Source organism: Lepus europaeus, chromosome 18 (genome assembly GCF_033115175.1).
Source record: "Lepus europaeus isolate LE1 chromosome 18, mLepTim1.pri, whole genome shotgun sequence".
Classification (NCBI taxonomy): domain Eukaryota; kingdom Metazoa; phylum Chordata; class Mammalia; order Lagomorpha; family Leporidae; genus Lepus; species Lepus europaeus.
The window spans coordinates 44,700,098-44,715,005 of record NC_084844.1 but is presented as its reverse complement, the minus strand read 5'-3'; the positions used below and the strand labels follow the sequence as shown (position 1 = coordinate 44,715,005).

Genomic DNA, 14,908 nt, shown 5'->3' with positions numbered 1-14,908 from the left:
GTGTGATGCCTCTCTTGTCTCTGTGAAGAGCACTTTCCAGTAGGAAATGATAGCCAGTCTGCTCGTAGCAGTACTTTCCAAAGCTAACAAACCTGAGCTGCCCGAGACCCAGTCTGACAGTGGGAGTGGGACTTGCTGACTCTTGTCTTGACCTTTGAATTCACCAGCTGGATTTTTGGACCAAAAGTGCTTGAAGTGGGGACTTTGTGATACTGTTTGGGGTTCTTCTCCAGAAGTTCTTCATCCTGAAAATCGTTTCTTCAGGTTGTCTATCCTGGTACAGCAGAAGGAAGCGTAGTTTTTAAAAAGTCCCCAGCGGCTTAACTCATTTCTAACTTGTAACTAAAAACTTTTCATTTTTTATAGCTTTTTGTCTCCCCACACTTGTTTTATTTTTCAACAGCTTCACTGATATAGTTCATGTATCACAGTTCACTCATTTTATTTAGAGTGTACATTCCTTTGTTTTTAGTATATTCTGAGATGCGCAGACATTGCCACAAACTAATTGTAGACTGTTTTCATCATCCCCCAAAGAAACCTAACACCCATTAGCAGTTACTGCTGTTTCCCTCATCCTCTTCCCCAGCCCTAAGGAACCGCTAGTCTTTCTGTTTCTATGGATTTGCCTGCTCTGGACATTCCAGATAAATGGGGTCTTATCAGTGGATTTTTGAGGCAAGCTTTTTTCACTTAAAATGTTTTCAAGAGTCATCTATATTATAGTATGTATCACTACATTCCTTTTTATGGCCAAATAATATTGTATTATATGGATATATCACATTTTATTTGTCTACTTATTAGTTGATAAACATTTGAATGGTTTCCACTTTTTGACTAATTTTTTTAATATCTTATTTTTTTCATTTGAGACTTAGAGTTACAGACAGTGAGAGGGAGAGACAGAGAGAAAGGTCTCCTTTCCGTTGGTTCACTCTCCAAATGGCCGCAACAGCCAGAGCTGTGCCAATCTGAAGCCAGGAGCCAGGCGCTTCCTCCCGGTCTCCCACACGGGGGCAGGGATCCAAGGACTTGAGCCATATTCTACTGCTGTCCCAGGCCATAGCAGAGAGCTGGATTGGAAGTGGAGCAGCTGGGCCTCAAACTGGCGCCCACATGGGATGCCTGCACCGCAGGCAGAGGACTAAACCCCCATGTGCTATGGTGCTGGCCCCCCACTTTTTGACTATTATGAATAATTCTGTATTAATATTTGTTTACAAGTTTTTAAAAAATTATTTATTTGAAAGGCAGAGAGGGAGGGGAGGAGACAACTCTCTTTGACTGGGTCAATCCCCAAATCCCTGCAACAGCCCAAGCTGGAGCAGGCCAAATGGATGAACCCAGAACTCAGCTCAATCCAGATCACCCTCGTGGGTAGCAGAGACCCAGTTGATGAGCCAGCACATGCTGCCTTTCAGGGTGTACATTAACAGGAAGTTAGAATTAAGAGCAAGGCTGAGACTCAAACACAGGTATTCCAAATGCCACCTTAACCCCTGCACGAAACACCTGCCTCCATTTATGTACAAGTATTTGTGTCAGTGCATGTTTCCATTTATCTTGGTTTGTATCTGGGAACCCACACTGGTTCTTGTGTATGAGACGTGGCTTGTGTCCGTGTCCAACAGATCTCTCATCAACATCAGCCATCATATAACTGAAATTGGTCCCAAGTGTGCCTTCCACAGGACAGATACAAATTATAATGTAGTACATGCTAACATGTACAGAGATATGGTTTGTCATTTTCTTTCCATTTAAAGTGAAGTCAGTCATTGTATTTTCTGTGTCTAACCAGAGTCCTTCAGTGAAGCAGTTTCCTCTTACAAGTCACTAGAGTAGGAGGAATCCTCTCAGTTGTCATTAAAATGAAGAATAATTATCCTTTGGTGTGTAAATTTTGCCAGGCGATCTCCAGCAGCATCTCCAAGCAATGTTCATATTACTCCGCCCGGAAGACAACATCAGGCTGGTGAGTGGTATCATCATAACTCTCCTCCTTAAGGCTTCTCTAACACTCTAACATAGCCAATGTTAAACAGTCATTTTTATATCCCAACACAGTACCAGGAACTATGTGGAACTGGAAAGAAGAATGACATGTCCCCAGCATCCAAGAGCTTAAAATTCAATTGGGGATATAAGCTGATATGGAGTGATCGGAAATAATTTGATTATCCAGACTGTTGGTAATTGCCAGTTATAAGACTATACATAATATCATGAGGTTCAGAAAAAGGAAAGAAAATTTGAGAATTTAATGAAGATTTTATGTAGACAGTAGATCTGAGTCTTGAAAAATTACAAGATTCTAATTGACAGAAAGAAATTGTTCTAGATAGGTAAATAAGAGCAGGAAAGAGTGAAATGGCCCAGAATCTGGCACTGTAGCTTTGTGGGTAAGGCCACTGCCTGCAGTGCCAGCATCCCACGTGGGCGCCGGTTCGAGTCTCAGCTGCTCCACTTCTGATCGGCTCTCTGCTGTAGCCTGGCGAGGCAGTGGAAGATGGCCAAGTCCTTGGGCCCCTGCACCCACGTGGGAGACCCTTAAGAGGCTCCTGGCTTTGGATTGACACAGCTGCAGCCGTTGCAGCCATTTGGGGAGTGAGTCAGTGGATAGAAGACCTCTCTCTGCTTCTGCCTCTCTGTAACTCTGCCTTTCAAATGAAGAGATAAATTAAATAAAAAAAGAAGAAGAAGAAAGAAAAAAGAAAAAAAAAATGGCCCAGAAAGAGTCAGGAGACCTGAGCTTGGGTCCTCACTAGTCTCTCCACTATCACTTGCAATTGAGAGGACCAAACAGACATGAAAACATATTTAAGGGTGTGAGATGCTGCCTAAACATGGGAATTTTACTACTGTAAGAAAAATATGGCCGGCGTTGTGACTCAATAGGCTAATCCTCTGCCTGTGGCGCCGGCACAGCGGGTTCTAGTCTTGGTCGAGGTGCCGGATTCTGTCCCGGTTGCCCATCTTCCAGGCCAGCTCCCTGCTGTGGCCCGGGAGTGCAGTGGATGATGGCCCAAGTCCTTGGGCCCTGCACCCGCATGGGATACCAGGAGAAGCACCTGGCTCCTGGCTTTAGATTGGCTCAGTGCGCCAGCCGTAGTGGCCATTGGCAGGTGAACCAACAGAAATAGGAAGAACTTTCTCTCTGTCTCTCTCTCTCTCTCTCACTGTCCACTCTGCCTGTCAAAAAAAAAAAGACACTAGAAAAATGAGGCAGGCAAATATAGATATAATGCTCTAAACTGGCAATCCATAGGCGAGAGATGAGTTTTATTTGGACCATATAGTGTTTTATAATGTAAGCTAGAATTTTAAAATTGGGTGATATCATATAAAAATCCAGACATTGTTCTTCAAAAATCGAAGATTTCTGGCAATACTGGGATTTTATTCTTACATGGAAAAACTTAAATAGACTGGAATAAGGGAGAAATGGGGCATAGATCTTTAATTGTCTTGTCTCTTAGAAATTAAAGTCACCATTTATCATCATTCCTGTACTGTTAGTTTTCTTATAATAGTGCCTCCAGTAAAAATAGGAAGACTAAGATGAGTATGTTTCTTTGTGGCAACTAAAAAGTATTTCCACCCATTTAATATTCCTGTGCATGCTTCACTCATTTATCTGCTTGTCTGACCCTCTGGATTACTAACTAGAGGTAGTACCCCTCTCTATTCAGTAAGCATTTGAGCCAAGCAAGGACATTGGATAGCTGCAGTATGATAAGGAAGATTCCTCAGAAGCCAATAGGGGATAGAGAGTAGAAGGAGGCTATTGTAAGTCAGGGAGGCCTATTTGGTAATTATTGTAATGATCCAGGTGTACAGTAAAGTAGTCTTCTAGGTTACAGTGGTTACTTGGATATTGAATGAGAGACACAAACACAATAATTTCAGGTGGTTGAGGTCTGATTTTTCACCCAGGAAGAAAGAAAGTGAATAGAATACAAGATTGTAGAAGGTTGATGTTCAGCCCTCTGAGCTCTTAAGTAATCACCAATTCTTTATTTACTCAGTTTGCATTTAAATTTTTTCATTTTTCTCTTAAACTCTGTCTTAATATTTTCTGTTATGTTATTTTATATCCTAATCCAAAAGTAAAGTATATTTATGTTAATTTTGTCTGTACTTCTAGATTTACTTTTTTCTTAATTTTTTTTAGATTTGTTGATTGTATTTGAAAGCAAGAGAGAGGGAGAGAGAGCAGAAAGACTTCCAGCTTTTTTTTAAGATTTTAAGATTATATATATGTATATTTGAAAGAGTTTCAGAGAGAGAGAGGTCTTCCATCTGCTGGTTCACTCCTCAAATGGCTGCAATAACCAGAGCTGTGCTGATCTGAAGCCAGGAGCCAGGAGCTTCTTCCAGGTCTCCCACCTGGGTGCAGGGACCCAAGGACTTGGGCCATCTTCTGCTGCTTTCCCAGGCCATAGCTGAGAGCTGGTTCGGAAGTGGAGCAGCTGGGTCTCAAAACTGCGCATAGGGGATGCCAGCACTACAGGAGGCATCTTTACCCACTAAGCCACGGCACTGGCCCCCTAAACAACTCTTGAAAAGTATACAAAGGTGGAAGGGTGCAGTTCTTATTGTATTAATATTCTAAAGCATTGATTCTCAGGCTTTAGAGTACTGGAGAATCACCTGAGAGCAGCACCAATCGCTGGGCTCCGCCTTCAGAGTGTGATCAGTAATTAGTGTTTTTAACAAATTTCAAAGTGATGCTGATGCTGCTGGTGCAGTAATCACACTTTGATTACAATGCCTCTAAAACCTGTAATAGCGATCACTTGCACACACTGGGTGTTCCAAAGAATGAGAGCTTCTGAAAATTGTGTGGTTTGGTAAGGCTAAAGCCAAGGTCTGCCATCACTAACTTTACTCACTTTATCTTCTCGTTGATAACCTTCTGGAGTTTGGAGTTTGAAAGCTCTAAATCTGTTAAAATAATTTTAACTACATGAGACTTGGGAGAGCGTGAAGGAAGCAGTTAAGAAAGAGAGTTGCAAAAAAAAATCTTTTCTTTCCTTAATAGGATTGCAGTTTTAGCGGCTTTAGCAGCTTTATTTTATAAAGTATAAATTCAGAAAATGTAACTGACGCCTCTGAATTAATTCAGAGTTCAAATGACAAGCTATTTTACAGTTGTTTTGAATTGTTGCAAACACATAGTCATTATGTTTGAGATTATTGAGTGAGTCATCTTCAAGAAAATGAGAGAATGCATTGTATTCCTTTGGACAAATTAGCACTTTTCTAACTGAAAGGAACATTTGTAGACTCAAAGCAAGGGCTTTTGTTTGGAGTTAAATTTGGAATGCTAAAACTCTTATCTTGGGACTTGTGTATTAGGTTAAAAGTTTGATGGTCAACTAGAAGTCCTGCCTTTATTTTTTTTTTTTTTAAACTCAGTCAAATCCTATGTTTTGCTCTAGCAGTGAAAATAGGCTGAAACAAATCTAATCCTCCAGGGAAGCTCTGAGTTCCCAATATCAATATTGAACATTAGCTTTCATACTTAGGAAAATTGTGGCTGGTAAAATAAAAAAGTTGTTTTATAGTACTCTTGCACATTGTCAAAGCTGCATTTAATTTTAAAAGACTAGGAAATTATTAATTTTCAGGACATTTGAAATAATGTCAGTTAATGTTCTTAACTAGAGCTGAGGCGCTAATAAGATACAAAGAAGTTGTTAAGCACTTTACAGGGTAATTTAAGAAAATTAGGAGTTTTTTTGGTTTTGGTTTTATAACATGTGGCTTTTTTTTCCCAAAATGAAATTGAATGTATTTTTTCAAGTATAATTATATTATGTGAAGTGCTTTTTGCTAAACCATACAGTACAAATAGGTACAAAAGTACTTCAAAATGTTCGTGAAAAAGATGAACTTAAAAGAAAAGAGGGGCTAGCTCTGTGATACAGCAGGTTAAAGCCCCAACCTGCAGTGCTGGCATCCTACATGGGCACTGGCTCAAGTCCCAGCTGTTCCACTTTTGATCCAGCTCCCTGCTAATATGCCTGGAAAAACAATGGAGTATGGCCCAAGTCCTTGGGCCCCTGCACCCACACGTAGGAGACCTGAAAGAAGCTCCTGGCTCCTGGCTTCAGATCAGCTCAGCTCTGGCTATTGTGGCCATTTGGGGAGTAAATTAGCAGATGGAAGATCTCTGTCTCTACCTCTCTGTAACTCTTTCAAATGAATAAAATAAATCTTTTTCTAAAAATATAAGATTATTTTTATGCAAAAAATTTTTGAAATCATGCATAGTTTTTCATAAAACATAATTTCTGTGAACTCTTTAAAGACCTCTTGTTTAAAGATTAAAGTATCCTACCCTCTGAGAAAACTGTTCTTAGCAATTTGATTAAGACTCCTTCTAGTCTTTTGTGTTTGTGTGCATGTGGATAACACACACATCCATATGCAAACATATTATTCTTTGTTTTCACAAAAATGAAAATAAAATAATAAATACTGCTTTGTAATCTGCTTTCTTCACAGTTTATCGTGGATATCTTTCCATGTCAGTGAATGAATTATGGTTTTTAATAACAGAATATAGGCCGGCACCACAGCTCACTAGGCTAATCCTCCGCCTGCGGCGCCAGCACTCCAGGTTCTAGTTCCGGTTGGGGTGCCGGTTCTGTCCCAGTTGCTCCTCTTCCAGTCCAGCTTTCTGCTGTGGCCCGGGAAGGCTGTGGATGGCCCAAGTGCTTGGGCCCTGCACCCGCATGGGAGACCAGGAGGAAACACCTGGCTCCTGGTTTCAGATCGGCGCAGCACACCAGCTGTAGCGGTCATTTGGGGGGTGAACCAACGGAAGGAAGACCTTTCTCTCTGTCTCTCTCACTGTCTAACTCTGCCTGCCAAAAAAAATAATAACAGAATATAATTTAGAAATTATTTTTTAGATTTAAGGGTTCCAAAGAGGTAATTCTTTTTTTTTTTTCCAAAGATTTATTTATTTGAGAGGCAGAGTTACAGACAGAGAGTTCTTCCATCCGCTGGTTCATTCCCCAAATGGTCACAATGGCCAGAGTTGGCCCTTCTGAAGCCTGGAGCTTCTTCCAGGTCTCCCACATGGGTGCAGGGGCCCAAGCATTTGGGCCATTTTCCCACTGCTTTCCTAGGCCATTAGCAGAGAGCTGGATCGGAAGAGGAGCAGTCGGGACAGGAACTGCATATGGGATGCTGGCACTGCAGGCAGAGTCTTATTAGCCTACTGCTCCACAGTGCTGGCCCCTGATAGATCTTTCTTATAGCCCAGAGACTCCCTCGAGTTGTAATCTTTCTTTTGAATCAATGTTCTTCAGTTTATTATTGTCACATCTGAAATTATTTTAATTTTTGCTATTGACTTTGCTTTGTTATTTTGGCTAGAAATTAACTTACATACTTTTGAAACCTTTTCCTCTGATGGATTGAGTGAGCTGTCTGTCTAGACATCTTTATAATGTGGCTTCACTGAGAATAAACATTGCATGCAGGGGCATGATGTATGTCTTTTGGTAAAAAAGAAATTAAAGGCAGGGGTGCCATGTAAACAGAGTATTTCCTGATGTTGATGCTGAATGAGCAGCTTTTATATCATGTAGTGTTTGTAAATTGCTTGTACTTAGGTGAAGCATTTACATTAGATATGGAGGGGAATTTTAACATTATTTTTTATTAGATGAGCTTTGAAAACAGTTTAGATTCTTCAGGAATGAAGTAGAGGCAGAGTTGACTTCTAAGACCTACATGAGTTCTAAGATTGTTGGATCCAGATCATGTGAAACTTATAATAGGATTCTAAATTTAATCAATAAATGACCTTTCTTATAAAAATTATCTCAGTTGAGGTCAGTGTTGTGGCATAGCCCATAAAGCCACTATCTGTGGTGCTGACATCCCATATAGGCACTGGTTCAAGTCTCGGCTGCTGCACTTCTGATCCAGCTCCCTGCTAATATGCCTGGGAAAACAGGGGAAGATGGCCTAAGTCCTTAGGCCCCTGCACCCACGTGGGAGACCTGGGTGAAACTCCTGACTCTTGGCTTCAGGCCAGCCCAGCCCTGGTTGTTGCACTCATTTAGGGAGTGAACCAGCAAATGGAAGATCTCTCTCTGCTTCTGCCTCTCCTCTGTAACTCTGACTTTCAAGAAAATAAATAAATCTTTAAACACACACACATACAAATTATCCCAGTTGTTATTGCTGCTGAGTTTCAAAATCCAGACAGCATCTCAGTTATTGTTTATTCTGTTATTCCATGTAAATTCTGGAAGCTGAGGAAGTGCTGAAAATGTTGTCATTTTCAATATTAGCCTGTTGTATACAAACTAGCATTTAAGTTGTGTTTTCCTCATTGACTTGATAAATTAGATTACTAAATTAGATTTTGCTAATCTCTGCATAATAATGGACTATGAAATAAACTTCTTTTTTTTTAAAGATTGATTGATTGATTTGAAAGGCAGAGTTAGAGAGAAAAAACCTTTCATCCACTGGTTTATTCTGCACATGCCCACATTGGCCAGAACTAGGCCAGGACCTTCTTCCAGGTGTTCTACTTGGCTGTAGGGCACCAAAGACTTACGCCATCTTCAGCAGCTTTCCGAGGCACATTAGCAGGGACCTGGATCAGAAGTGGAGCAGCTGAGACTAAACTGGTACTCATATGGGATTCTCACACCCCAGGCAGTGACTACCTGCTGCACCACAGTGCCAGCCCTTGTGAAAAAAACCAGGTGGTTATTAGATATTTATTTATGCTTGTGGCCCTCAGAATTTTCTTTAACTCCTTCACTTAAAGTCTTGAAGTGTAGAAACTTTAAAGTTTCAGGTCCATCCCCTAGCATTTCAGAATAGTTTCTTTTTTTTTTTTTTTTTTTTTTTTTTAGATTTATTTTATTTATTATTTGAAAGTCAGAGTTACACAGAGAGAAGAGAGGCAGAGAGAGAGAGAGAGGCGGTGGAGGGGTCTTCCATCTACTAGTTCACTCCCCAATTGATCGCAACGGCCAGAGCTGTGCCAATCCGAAGCCAGGAGCCAGGAGCTTCTTCCGGGTCCCCCACGTGGATGCAAGGACCCAAGGACTTGGGCCATCTTCTACTGCTTTCCCAGGCCATAGCAGAGAGCTGGATAGGAAGTGGAGCCAACCGGGTTTTGAACTGGTGCCCATATGGGATGCCGGTGCTTCAGGCCAGGGCGTTAACCCGCTGTGCCACAGCGCTGGCGCCAGAATAGTTTCTTTAAAGATCTCACTGTTCTAATTGGAGGTAGGTGTTGAGTTAATATCGTTGCTCCTGGCCTCTAGTTCCCTTTGGTGTAAGAATTTGTTAACTACTATAGATACTATCCAGAGGCCAGTTACCAAATCCCAAAAATTATAAGTGCTGTTCTTTGATCTAAGAAGCTTAAAATTGAGTGAATCTAAGATGTATCTTTTATTCAAACCTAAGTCAGTTGTGAAGTAGCTGGTCCTTCCCATTAGGATTGAGGGTCATCCTGTTAAAATTAGGTGAAGCAAGGGAGAGCCAAACATTTAAAATGCTGCTATTATAAATATATAAATAAATCCATCATTTTTTTTTAAAAGAGACACCTAATGTTTTCACTGAATATCACTTTTAAAAAAGAAACTCTTTATTTGCTGTTTTCTAATTTGGCTTGATGACTTTCATTTTAGGCAATATCTGTGGAGGTTATTTTTTTTTTTTTTTTTCCTTTTATCAGCCTTAACTTAGCCAATCAGTTACCACTGGTTGGTAAAGAAGCTGTAAAGAAATTGTCATAAACACAGTTCAGTTGTTCTAATGCTATTTGTATTTGAGCTGTGCCAGAGGGTAAAAGAGCCCCTAAGCATTCAGGAAATGACACAGTAAGCTTGAAGCTTGCCAAGACAAGCCCAAGATTGAATATGTATTGGTATCTGAGGTCTTCTTTTTTTTCCAGATTTATTTATTTTACTTGAAAGTCAGTTATAGAGAGGCAGAGGCAGAGAGAGATGTCTTCCATGTGCTGGTTCACTCCCCAAATGGCTGCAACAGCCAGAGCTGGGCCAATTTGAAGCCAGGAGCCAAGAGCTTCTTCTGGGTCTCCCACATGGGTGCAGGGGCCCAAGGACTTGGGTCATCTTATACTGCATTTTCAGGCCATAACAGAGAGCTTGATCAGAAGTGGAACAGCCAGGACTTGAACCGGTGTCCATATGGGATGCTGGCACTGCAGATGGCAGCTTTACCCGCTACGTAGTCACAAAGCTGGTTTCTCTGAGAACTTCTATAAGAAATTCTGGTTTACTGTGCCAGGTTTTCTAGTTAATTTAGCATGCGGTTGGGTGTTCCTATAATGAGAGAAAAAGCGGATGCTGCCTCCCAGTCTACTTTATGTGCATTCATTACTGTCCATAGATCTTGGCATTTAGTGCTCTACCCTTGATCCCACCCTATCCAGGTATGGGAAACCTCAAAATCATATGGTCTAGCCCTGCCAAGGCAACTGCAGGACTTGAAATACAATCAATCCTGGGCTAGCATTATGGTGTGGTAGACTAAGCCTCTGCCTGCAGCAGCAGCATCCCATATGGGCACCAGTTTGTATCCAGCTGCTCTATCTACTGTCAGTCAAATTCTCTACTAATGGCCTAGAAAGCAGTAGAAGATGGCCCAAGTGGCCGGCGCCATGGCTTAACAGGCTAATCCTCCGCCTTGCGGCGCCGGCACACCGGGTTCTAGTCCCGGTTGGGGCGCTGGATTCTATCCCGGTTGCCCCTCTTGCAGGCCAGCTCTCTGCTATGGCCCGGGAAGGCAGTGGAGGATGGCCCAAGTGCTTGGGCCCTGCACCCCATGGGAGACCAGGAGAAGCACCTGGCTCCTGGCTTCGGATCAACGCCATGCGCCGGCCGCAGCGGCCATTGGAGGGTGAACCAACGGCAAAGGAAGACCTTTCTCTCTGTTTCTCCCTTACTATCCACTCTGCCTGTCAAAGAAAAAAAAAAAAAAAAAGGATGGCCCAAGTGCTTAGGCCCCTGCACCTGCATGAGAGACCTGGAATAGGCTTCTGGCTCCTGGCTTCCAATCCACCCAGCTCCAGCCATTGCAGCCATTTGGGGAGTGACGCAGCAGATGGAATACAAATAAATACAAAAAAAAATAAATACACAAATCTTTTTAAAAATTAAATAAATTTATAGCAGGCTAATTTTTAAGTTAATAGTCTTCTGTGGCCTACAAATGATGTTATAAATATCCAAATAGCCCTTGGCATAAAAAAGGTTCCCCACCCCTGGTCTATACCTTGGTCTATTTAAATGTTAGTTTCTCTTAGCTTCTCCTAAGTTAATTTGGTTTTTGAATGCTGTCTTACTTTGTGGGACATGAAGCCAGCAGCATAGCTCTATATCTTGTCCATTTGGAGTCTGAATGGTGGGCATTACATTCTTTTTTTTTTTTTTTTAAGATTTATTTAGTTACTTGAAAGTCAGAGTTACACAGAGAGAGAGAGAGAGGCAGAGAGAGAGAGAGAGAGAGAAAGGTCTTCCATCTGCTGCGTCACACCCAGTTGGCCACAATGGCCAGGGCTGTGCCGATCAGGAGCCAGCAGCCAGGAGCTTCCTCCGGGTCTCCCAAGTGGGTGCAGGGGCCCAAGGACTTGGGCCGTCTTCCACTGCTTTCCCAGGCCATGGCAGAGAGCTGTATCAGAAGTGGAGCAGCTGGGTCTCAAACTGGCGCCCATATAGGATGCTGGCACTGTAGGCAGCGGCTTTACCTGCTATGCCACAACACTGGCCCAAAGGTCATTACATTCTTGTTGTGTCAGCTGTTATTAGAAACAAGCTTTAATGTAGCCATTTCTACTGCTATTTGTGTATTCCTAGATTTTCCTAGGAATGTCAGAATAGGTACAAAAAGATAGCCATTGGGAGTCTCACCTCTCCGTTGCTAATTGGATCATGTGCGCTATATTACGATGGCTCTTTTTCTCTTTGCCTGGCCTTCTGGAAATAGTGACAGAATTAAAGGGAAAGAGACTTCAAGAAGAATTCTTTTTTTTTTTTTTTTTTTTTTAGTGGGAGGTAAAACAGCAAGGTTTATTAGGAAGGAACATCTGTAAGGACGGATGGGCACCTCTCCCGACAGAGCCTGAGAGACTGGGGGTGGGGGGGTGGGGGGGTGGGGAGGAAGAAGGGAGGTTACAGGTTACATGTTGAGTGGAGAGATTACACCTGACCAGGCCAGGCGGGCAGCTCAGCAAAGATGCAAAGAGCTGAGCGCCAAGAAGAATTCTAAATAGAAATTCTTACAACTATCTTGAGCTGGTTAATGGATTAAAACTCTGTTTGTCTTCTGAAATGAGGAGCAGGGGTTATTTTATTCAGAGGAAATTACCTCCAGAGCACATTTTCCTGGGTGCAAAGGATCTTATCATTGTATTACTGTTTTTGTTATTATTAACAATTAAAAGAATGACCAGGAGGTGTAGTCTGTGAAGGCAGAAATATAGTCTTTCTCCTCCACTTTTGAATCTTCAGCATCTATACTTATGACATAGGTAAATATTTGAACGAATGTTGCCTAGAAGCCATTTTACTTTATTTTAAAGTTTATAAAGCATCTTTTTAAACTTATTAAGAAAATTTCCAACATTTTAGAGGAAAAATATATCCTTAAGGATTCTTTTTTTTTTTTTTTTTTTTTGACAGGCAGAGTGGACAGTGAGAGAGAGACAGAGAGAAAGGTCTTCCTTTTGCCGTTGGTTCACCCTCCAATGGCCGCCGCGGTAGCGCGCTGCGGCCGGCGCACCGCGCTGTTCCGATGGCAGGAGCCAGGTGCTTATCCTGGTCTCCCATGGGGTGCAGAGCCCAAACACTTGGGCTATCCTCCACTGCACTCCCTGGCCACAGCAGAGAGCTGGCCTGGAAGAGGGGCAACCGGGACAGGATCGGTGCCCCGACCGGGACTAGAACCCGGTGTGCCGGCGCCGCAAGGAGAAGGATTATCCTAGTGAGCCGCGGCGCCGGCCGGATTCTTTTATTTTTAAAGATTTATTTATTTATTTGAGGCCGGCGCCGCGACTCAATAGGCTAATCCTCCGCCTTGCGGTGCCGGCACACCAGGTTCTAGTCCCGGTCGGGGCGCTGGATTTTGTCCCGGTTGCCCCTCTTCCAGGCCAGCTCTCTGCTGTGGCCCGGGAGTGCAGTGGAGGATCCGAAGGCAGGAGCCAGGTGCTTCTCTTGGTCTCCCATGGGGTGCAGGGCCCAAGGACTTGGGCCATCCTCCACTGCACTCCCTGGCCACAGCAGAGAGCTGGCCTGGAAGAGGGGCAACCAGGACAGAATCCGGCACCCCGACCAAGACTAGAGCCCGCTGTTCCAGTGCCACAGGCAGAGGATTAGCCTATTGAGCGTGGCGCCAGCCCACATTCTCTTCTTCAGTCTCTAGAATATAACTCTGGTCAGTTGATCAATACACAATGTATAATTATTCTAAAATATCACAGTGTACCCCAACAAAGATATTATTATCTGTCAATTAAAGAAAAATAAAAGAACATGCTATGGAGAATATTTTGAAGTATGCTATTATTATGCTAATAATATTATGCTAATAGCAAATACTTAATGAGTATTTACTGTATGCGAGGCTCTGTGGTTTGTATGCATTATTTAATAAGATTCAGAAAAACCCCTAACACGTAGATATTATATTTCCCATCAGACACTTTAGTAACAAACTAAGGTTTTTTTTTTTTCTAAAGATTTATTTATTTATTTGAAAGGTAGAGTTACAGATACAGAGCGAGGGAGAGAGAGAGAGAGAAAGGTCTTCCATCCACTGGTTCACTCCTCAAATGGCTGCAACAGCCAGAGCTGGGCTGATCCAAAGCCAGGAGCCAGGAGCTTCTTCCAGGTCTCCCACGTGGGTGCAGGGGCCCAAGCACCTGGGCCATCTTCCATTGCTTTCCCAGGCCATAGCAGAGAGCTGGATCAGAAGTGGAGCAGCCGGTACTCAAACCAGCACCCATATGGGATGCTGGCACTGCAGGCAGCAGCTTTACCACTGTGCCACAGTGCCTTCCCCCATACCAAAGGTTTATAGTTAGTATACAGGTGAGCTGGGATTTGACTTCAGGTCTCCCAAACACTGACTCTGCTGCCTGAGTGTGCTTTATTAAGATGATGATGTAAAATGGTGTATGATCTGAAATTAACCTTCTAAATTTCTTAATCTCTGTTGTTTGTTAACCTCCAGGCTGTAAGACTGGAAAGTACTTACCAGAATCGAACACGCTATATGGTAGTGGTTTCAACTAATGGTAGACAAGACACTGAAGAAAGTATTGTCCTAGGAATGGATTTCTCCTCTAACGACAGGTATGGTACCAAAAAATTGCATGCCTGTTTGTGTGTGTGTGTGTGCGTGTGCACGCATGAGTGTGCGTGTGTGTTCAAAAACAGCTTTTTAAATAACCTTTTCCAGTTGTCTTTTTTTTGTTGTTTTTGATTTTTCAGTTTACTTTATACACGTATGATTAACTCTGTGTTATATAAAGAGTTCATCATATAGTATGAAGGGAAAAAAAACCTGTTCCTCAATAGTCAAGACAAGGGCTGTTCAACTCATTGCTTCTCAAAGTGTCAATTTCACTTCTACAGATTTTCTTTTAGGTACTCTATTAGTTATCACAGATCTGGGAGAACATATGATATTTGTCCCTTTGGGACTGACTTATTTCACTAAGTATGATTTCCAGATTCATCCGTTTTATTGCAAATGACCAGATTTCATTTTCTTTTTTTTAACCACTGTGTAGTATTCCCTGGTGTACATATCCCACAATTTCTTTATCCAGTCTTTGGTTGAGCAGCATTTTGGTGAATTCATGTCTTAGCTATTGTGAATTGAGCTG

At 42.3% G+C, this 14,908-nt stretch overlaps 1 protein-coding gene across 7 annotated transcripts in view; it reads left to right on the top strand.

Annotated features, from left to right (window-relative positions):
• SSH2 (slingshot protein phosphatase 2) overlaps positions 1-14,908 on the top strand; it is a 279,343-nt gene that overhangs the window by 200,965 nt on the left and 63,470 nt on the right. For all 7 annotated transcript variants that reach the window (XM_062175545.1, XM_062175541.1, XM_062175540.1 and 4 more), the window contains 2 exons: positions 1,914-1,978; positions 14,251-14,372. In XM_062175545.1, coding sequence (XP_062031529.1) covers positions 1,914-1,978; positions 14,251-14,372 — 187 coding nt within the window. The remainder of the gene's footprint in view (positions 1-1,913; positions 1,979-14,250; positions 14,373-14,908) is intronic.